Below are 8,471 nucleotides of genomic sequence, written 5' to 3' on the forward strand. Positions count from 1 at the left end.
CCCGTTACCCGCCACGAATCTGTGGCTGGTGTCAGCGGGCTGAGGCTGCCTCTGTTACAGGTGCGGGTTCCTGCCCTTCCCACAGAGAAAAAGCTTTTCCCCTTCCCAGCGAGACACACGCCGGCAGGCACGCGGGGCTGCTCGCGCCCAGGTGAGCCGATGTCAGCGCCAGACGCGCCTCATAAACGGGGAAAGAAAGGACAAAGGGGGTAACCTCCTCCCTCGCTGCGACCCTGCTGGGGCCAGGCAGCACTTCCAGAGAGAGCTGAGGCTGTGACCTTCAGTAAACAGCCCCCGGCCTTCCAGCACAGCGCACGGAGATCCTTCTGTTTCGATCAGCACAACCGCGTCCCGCTGGTTTAAATTGCTCGGGACTAGTTTCCGTGACTTCTGCCCCTGATGCCTTCGTCTGCAGCAGCCCTCTGCTGAGCCGCCCAGGCTGCGTTGCCAGCCTGCACCAAATATGATACAGTTAAATTATAGGGAGCAAACTACCTCTGGCTATGGCGTAGGATTTGGCAAGTTTACCCAACAAGCGAGGCGGCAACTAGGATGAGAACAGCGCTGTGGCTGTTTGCTCCTTGCCTGGAAAACAGCAGGAGAATGACTAAGTGGCGAATTTGTGGTCATTACTGCAGGACTGCGGCGCTGGCGCACGCCAGGGAACCGCTGGAGGAAGCAAACAGGCTTTGCCTCTCGCTCCAGGCACAGCGATGGCAGGACCAGTCCCTCGGCTGGCGGTGTCCCCCCCAGGACAGCCGGGCTCCATGAGGGATGCCCTGGCCGCACTGCCACGCCCCGCAGGGTGGGAGAGTAAAAGCCTCTGATAAGGGAACGATTACGATGGAAAATGTTTATCAAAGCACTCTCCCTTGCCATTAGCACCACTGCAGTGCTGCAGCCTCAGCCCCCAGGTCACCAGTCCGCTTCGGTGGTGCTGCCTGGTGGAGACAAGCCAGAAGAGAAACAGCAAGACCTGCTCCTGGTTTCACGAGCCAGGTGAACCTTTTCTGACTCAAGAATGTAAGAAACGGAACAGGCCAGTGTGCTTCTCCGCATTTCGGACTAACACCCCTCCCGGGCCGATGGCCAAGCTACTCCCAGGAGACTGCTGCATTTCTGGGAACATCACACGCCTGACTGCAGCTCACCACCAGGTTTGGGGATATAGTGGCTAACTCATTTTGCCTTCCTGCTGTAGGAACATGCCAGGGAAGGGACAGGAGCTGTTCCTTCTCCTCCTCACCTGGCAAGGCCTTTGCCCATTTGACCACGTAGACCAGCTGCCTCTCCCCAAGCTCGTTGAGGCTGGTGAGCAGGTTGGAGAAGGAGTCGGGCTGGCTGTTGTCATGGCCAGCACACACCACGCCGGGCTCGATGGCCTCCAGGACGTTGAGGAAGATGGGCTGGCACTCGTACCCATCGATGCGTGTCATCACCATCCTGGGAGGCTGCTCCTCCGTGGGGCTGGACGAGCTGGCTGCGTCCACATCATCTTGTGTCTTCAGGTTTCCCAGCTTTTTCAGCTTGCGGGCTGTGGAAATGGCACATTTTAGGGCGGGACTTAACAATTTAAAAAAAGCTTGAGGTTCCTTGGCCTCCAGTTTCATCATTTATATTTATAAGGAAAGCGAAGCCAGGGGCCAGCAGCAGCTACTCCCCCGGTGCACGCTGGCCAAGCTGTGCCCCAGCATCGCTGACCTCACCAAAGGACAAAAGGGAGCACATGTTGCACAAGGAAATCCATTTGCTCATTAATCTGACATGAAAAAGAACAAGCATCATCACCTCAACCGTGACCGGTGTCACATTAACACCCCCTTAGAAACAGAGAGGAAGAACCGGGGAAGAGACGGCTCAATTCAAACAGCTGCTCATGAGCAATTCAAAAGGGAAGCAACGCAAGCAAATTAACTCAGTAGATGGTCGTGTTCCAGGGACAAAAGCCATCGCACTCAGATGCTACATGGGATTGCTCCATCCCATCCCAGAGTGGAAGCGGGCTGCAACCGTGAGAAATGTCTTCTCCCAGCCTGGGGCTCCTGCAGCCTCTGCTGCTCCATAACCGAGATGGGTCACTGCTCTACAAATACTTTATGGAAAACACATTTCCAAAGCCAGCAGGTGGTTCCACAGCTGTTTCCCTGGAGGCTCCCCAGCTAGCCTGCTGGCAAGGACAAGGCTCGCGCAGGGGTGGCCCTGCTCTGCCCGCCGGCTTCAAGAGCAACGCCAGCAGAGCAGGCCAGCAGGGCTGGGACCGCCAGCAGCCCTCGGCTGTGCCCACCTCACCACCACAAAGTGTCTCCCTGTGCACCTAATTACCGACGCTAATTTGCCAGCAGCGTGCACCCGGAGCCTCAGACGCGTGACTTCAGAATTCTTCTGAGAGCCAGCGTTCACCTAATTTGCTATCTGCATGACGGTGCTCAGCGCAGCACGGGCTGGCAGGCTGCTGCACATAGGAACAACTTTCACCCTTTGCTGACTCCAAAAACCCTAATTAATGAGAGAAAAAAGCCAATCGTTTAATTCAAGCAGAGAATACAACATCAAACCAATTGTCCTTGGGGTTTTGGCTCTTTCATTACATGATACTTATCTCAAATTTCCTTTCAGCTATAATTAGAAAAACAAGCAGCGAAACATAAAAATGTCAAGTTAAAGCGCAGTGTTGTAAATCAATTCAAAACGTTGATCTTTAAGTAATGTACTTTGGATGATCTACGGTACGAGCAATTAAGACAGGCTGCTCTGTAAAAAAAAAAAAGGAAAAAAAGGAGAAGAGTAATAAAAGTAAAAGAGTGCAAGAGGAAAGCAGGGCTGCAGTGCGGCGTGCCATCGTGGCATCCTTTGGCCACCACCCGCCCGGGACGGAAGCCCTGGGGCCAGCTCCCCCAGAGACACAAACCCTGAATCGTGGTCATGCCCAGGCCAGACCCTTGAGGATGGGAGGGCTGCTGGGAGAGAAAAGCTTCTTGGCTTAAAAGGAGAAACAGGAATCCCACTGTATCCTCCAAAGATGAATAATCAGTGCCCATCGTGTCCTGTGCATGACTGGAGCCAAACCCACACTGTGTAAAACGCACACATGGTTTGGTTTAAATGTTTTGTCGTGTTTGTTTGTCTTAAAATTGAATTATCTACTATTAACTGGTACAGAGTGAAGAAAGAAGAAAGCAACCAGCCAACCATGCCGGGTCTCAGACCGCAGCTGCAAACCGACCCCCCCAGGCCGGGAGCAGTGAAGGTGGATGGTAACTGCTCCTGCCAGCGCAGCCCCGTCCCACCCAGACACCGGTGTCACCAGACCGAGCAGGGCTCCGGGGCAGAGAGCCCCTGGCATTCAGTCACCTGTGCAAACCCCCTTTTGGCGGTAGCTCCTACTCAGCAGCTACTGGGAAGCAAACCCGAAATTAAAAACCAGAAGTTTAAGACATCTGCTACACTTTTATTCCTGGACGAGGCAGAAGCCCGCCCTGCACTTCTCCGAAGCGCAGCGGGACGAGGCACAGCACGGGTCACCGAGCAGGGGTGGCTCGGGGGGCAGGGACAGAGCCTGGGCACCTCCGCAGCTCGCCTGGGGCTCAGCCGAGACGACACCGCACGTGCTTCAGAAAAAGCTCAGAGGACGTAATTATAAAATACTTATGAAATAATTCAGTGGTGCAAGGAGCCCAGGGGAGCTGGCATGGAGCGATGACAGAAGGGCACGTGTTTTACGGCACCCAGCCCGGCAGCACCGGAGCCCTGGCTCCCGCTCAGACCTTGCTCGAGCGCTGGGACTCGGGGGTCCTGGGGACTGGGAAGAAAACTGGTTTTGCACTGGCAACAAGAGAGAAATCCTGCCAGCCCTGGGCACCGCATGCTGATCCAGCCACAGGCAAAATGACAGAGAAGCTGAAACAGGACTTACCTCCTGCTCTTTCAATTTTTTACTACCATCTACATGTGGCTTGTCAAAACCAGATCCCGTCGAGCTATCAGTCTTGCCTGACACGGTAATTGTAGCTGGGAATTACAACACTGCTGGTACTGTAGACACGGTTAAGAGATCTGAGTCACTCTGGCCCACGTGAATTAAAAAAAACTTGCATAAAATCAGACATTACCGCTAAATGATTTTAAATCATCCAGGTAATACATCCCAAAATAGTTATAAATGCTGAAAAAAAATCAGACAGGCTTGTTTCTTAGGAGGGTTGTTCACGGCCCTTTGCTAGTGAATGTCCAAAAATAGAATTAACCACTTCTTCTGAAAAAGCCGTAAGAATAGTTAAGACTAAACAGACCTTGAGGCAAAGCAGCAAGTAATTTTACAATGGTAGCTAAGCAGAAGAAGGCTCAAGGGTTATTAAGTCAATGCCAAGAAATGCCCACAGCAGGGACAGAAATTCAATAAAAGTGTTTTTTACAATCTAGCAAGCAGAGCCACAACAGAGATCCAGGTGCTGGAAATCAAGGCCAGACAAGACGAAAAATGAGGTACAGCACTGAACATAATGAACTACTGCAACCGTGCAGCAAAAAATGTGTTAGAGTCTGCACTGATGGAAACGCTGCATCCGTGTCAAATGCTTTTACAAGACACGAGCTCTATTTTAACCGCAGCAACAGGCCCTGAATTAGGACTAAATACAGGTAACGTCTCCCGCCTCGGGCTGCCCGCTGTCCTGTGGCCCTGCCCTCCGGCATGAACTGGGCTTTACACGTTTGGGAGGCTTTGCCCCACGACAGCTCAGCACTCGGGCAGGAGGAACGGCTGTGGCGGGAGAGGCAGGAGAGGGAAGGAAACCAGCGTTGACACATTTTTTCCCCCCCTTCTCTTTTCCTTCTCTTGGGCTTCACAGTGTCGACTGGGAGAGAAGATTCTGCTTAATGGGTTTCAGCTTGCAGGTCAGACTGATCTCCATCAGTAACGAGGTGCTCCGGCATATCGCCGCTCTGTGCCGAAGCGGAAAGCCCTAAATAAGGTGTCCGGCGTGTCGCCTCCTCCGCCCACCGAACACCCTGAGCTACACGTGACTGGTAATTAACTGGCAGTTAAAAACAACTGTCCAGAGCTAGAAGTGCTTCCAAACGCTCTGCCTCTCTGCTGTGGGAGAAATAACTGTGGACAAACTCATAGCATGCGTGTTTTTAACAATTGCCTTTAAACCGACATTCAAAACAAATGTAAAACAGACCAGGCAGAACAGGTCAGGGTGACCTAAAGAGCTTAAGAAGGGAAAAAAAAAAAAGAGGAGGTGGGGGCTATCAGGATTAGCATTAGTTCTGTCAGTGTGTCCTGCAGAAGAAGGTTACACTGATGTATGCCTTCTCTTACTTAAGGAAATTTCAGCAGAAAAAAAAGCCCTGGAAAGTCAGAGCACGCTGGTGCCGGACGGCACGAGGAAGCCCTCCGGCTGGCTGCGCGCCGGGGAGCTGCTCTGGCTCCTCACAGCTCGGGAGCCGCACAGTCCCATGGGCAGGGCAGCAGCCCCCGGCCCCACACAAAAGCCATGGCTACCAAGGGCCACCCGTGGCCACCAGGAGCTCCGGGAGGCACTGCCCAGCCCAGCAGTGCTGGGAGCATTCGAAGTGGAAGCGCCTTCTTTCTCGCTCACATCAAATGGACTCACGGATGAGGCACCCAGTGATCTACACTATAACCTCTAGATTTTGAGCAGAAAAGCTCAGATTTTGGGCACAGGCATCCTGCTCTGATAGAGCTACAGGTTTTGGAACACATACAAACCGTACCAGGGATCTTTATCAGCGATACAGGAGCAACTTCCCTTCAGTGAAACAAAAGACTGGGGCTGTAATTTTATAAAGAAAAATGCCCCTTCCTGGGAATAATCATCTTAAAACAGGAGTGCTCTGTTCAAAGAGGCTTCGGTGGGAGTGAGAATCCAGCTAGCCCAGCTGTTTACATTTTTTCTGATTAACAAGGCTTTATATTAAGGAAAAGAATGCTTCCTGAAACTCAACCAAAAGTTTAACGAAATTCGGAGTTTTGCTATTAGAAACCCGCCAATGTCTCCCAAAGCTCATTATGCTCCATCAGCCTCATCTTTCCAGCCACTTACTGACTATTAATAAGCCAAGTACCCCCGTTATCTGCCCGGTGAGCCCATGGCGAGGCCCCGGGGACATTCCCCAGCCAGTACCTCCGAGGGGCATCCCCCCCCCAGCCAGTACCTCCGAGGGTCATCCCGGCCTCGTAGCACTTGCGCAGGCGGCACGACGGGCAGTTTTTCCTCCTGAACTTGTCGATGGTGCAGTCGTTCCGGCTGGCACAGAGGTATTTCTGTTTGCCTGCAAACATCAGAGGGAACAGCACATGGGTGGTGGGTTCGACCAGAACAGGTTTACAACAAGAAACGGACTCGCGCTTGCTCAGTATCACCAGCGTCACTGGGGGAGAGGAGAGAACCGGACCGTGTCAGCGCTGGTTTCCCAACTGGCCCCCCTGCAGTAGATTTATCTCAGAGGCTGGGATCTTGTGGGAACACAGCACAGCTCTTCCTCTGCTGCTCACTGCAGGTACACGGGCTTGGTGTGGGAGCTGGCTGCCCGAAACACCCTTCTCTGCCCACCCTCCCCACCTGCAGCCTGTCAGGCTTTGGGACCCACATCTCCGAGGAGAATCACAGAATGCTCGGGGTTGGAAGGGACCTCGAAAGATCACTCTGCACCGTGCAGCACAGCAGAGGCAGTCAGTACACAGCATTAAAAAGTAATGACATACGGGTGGTTTGGTTGGCATTTTGTAAATGTTGCACACCTATTGCTCGGCCGTTTGCTCCGCCAAGCAGTTTTTCTCCCAGAACACCTTCAAAGCGTGGTTTGATCCTCCTGCAGTTGGCGGACCCGCAGCCCCTCCACAACCAGGGCTCTCTTTACGGTGCTCTTTGGGGACAAGTTATGTTTGGTGCCACCCACTGACACTAACTGGGTTCACTGCCTGCAGGTGACAGCCCTGGGGCTGGGGGACCGACCGCTCGGGGAGCTGCTGCCCCGCAGGCTCTGCCACTGGGCCAGCGCCGTCACCCTGTCCCTGGGCTGCTCTCAGGGCCGCCCAGGAGGGAATCCCCCTGAAAGGATTTAGAGGCGCTTGCAGAAAAACCAGAAGTTACTTACTGCCAGTCTAACCGGTATCTTAGTCCCACCTTTCCGCTTGTTCAAGCAGCAGCCCTTAGAGCTCCAGGATTCAGCTCTTTTTATCTTTACTGCCTCATGTGCTCACCATGCCAAGAATGAACTTTCCTTCCTGACTCATCGTTTGTTTTCTTGTCAAGTCTAAACACATTTACTGGATCAGGATTTATCTGATGTTCTTCACACTGTTCCAAACCAAATCACTCTCGGTAGATAATAGAGCTGTGCATCTCACAGACTGTGTAAGCAGCCTAAATGGGAAATCAGTCTATATCCAGCTTAACCTTTATTTGCATCCTGCAAGTAAGTGTTCGCCTTCTATATTCCTGCAGAGGAGTCACGGAAGGCTCGGGGTGAAATGGAGCCCTCACACACTGTCTGAACTTCTTAGCCCCATCCCAAATAAAAGCTGATCGCTACGCTCTCCCCAGCCTGGAGAAAAAACGGGACAAGAGCACGTTACCTGCTGCACGGCAAATCCTTTTAACACCATCCTCACGAGTGGCTCTCCCCGGCTCATTACCGGTGCTGAGGACACTCAGAGAAGCCTCAAAAGCAGTGACTACACCAGAGCCCGAGCACACAAGCACCATCCTCCCTTTCAACAGTTCATTGAGGAGGATGAGTAATAAACAACTTCAGCTGAAACTGGGCTACCCGGAGTTATTTCTGTGCTCTGGGAAACAAGCACCGAGGCCACTCTCTCCACTCGACCTCTTTACGGGCATGCACGGAACACGAGCGGACGCCCTACTTTCCCAGGCTCGGGCGTGGAGAGCTGTGAGGTGACCCTGCTCTCCTTCCCCTGCCACCGCAGGATTCCTGCCTGACGACACCGGGATGCTCCAGAGCCCATCAAAACCTCCACGGGTATGCAACGGGGCCGGGACCCACAGGCAGGCTCCAGCCCAGCCCACAGGGCCAACTCCATCCGAGGCCGAGGCCGTCGGGCTTCCCCGAGCCCCGCTGCACCGGGAGCCTCTGCGCAACTCGCCCTGTGGCTCCGGCTCCTTCCCTATCTTGCCTCCCTAGTCTAAACTACAGCTTTTCTGCAACAATAATAGCTCAAAAATCTCGAAAAAGGTCAAGCCTCTCCTGTGAATGGCTTCAGTAAGGGAAGGCAGTGCAGTTGCTGCTCAGACCCCCCAAGGACGCTCCAGGGTCAGGCAGAGCTCTGTCTCGGCTCCCCTGGCAAGAGGAGGAACATGCACCAGCCCCAGCCTCCTTCGGCCTCCACCGAACCCTGGGCAGTGTCTCGACCCCGCTCTGTACCCCCGGCACCCACGGGAGGGCAGAGATTTGGGAGGTGGGTTCACACCATGGCCGAACAG

General features: G+C 53.5%; 1 protein-coding gene across 1 annotated transcript in view; it reads right to left on the minus strand.

Annotated features, from left to right (window-relative positions):
* Window positions 1–8,471, minus strand: part of AR (androgen receptor) — a gene marked incomplete at its 5' end in the record, with an annotated part of 18,064 nt that overhangs the window by 4,305 nt on the left and 5,288 nt on the right. Inside the window, 2 exons of the mRNA XM_009872728.1 lie at window positions 1,247–1,534; window positions 6,181–6,297. Coding sequence (XP_009871030.1) covers window positions 1,247–1,534; window positions 6,181–6,297 — 405 coding nt within the window. The remainder of the gene's footprint in view (window positions 1–1,246; window positions 1,535–6,180; window positions 6,298–8,471) is intronic.

The sequence above is a fragment of the Apaloderma vittatum genome, unplaced genomic scaffold, assembly GCF_000703405.1.
Source record: "Apaloderma vittatum isolate BGI_N311 unplaced genomic scaffold, ASM70340v1 scaffold24877, whole genome shotgun sequence".
Taxonomy (NCBI): domain Eukaryota; kingdom Metazoa; phylum Chordata; class Aves; order Trogoniformes; family Trogonidae; genus Apaloderma; species Apaloderma vittatum.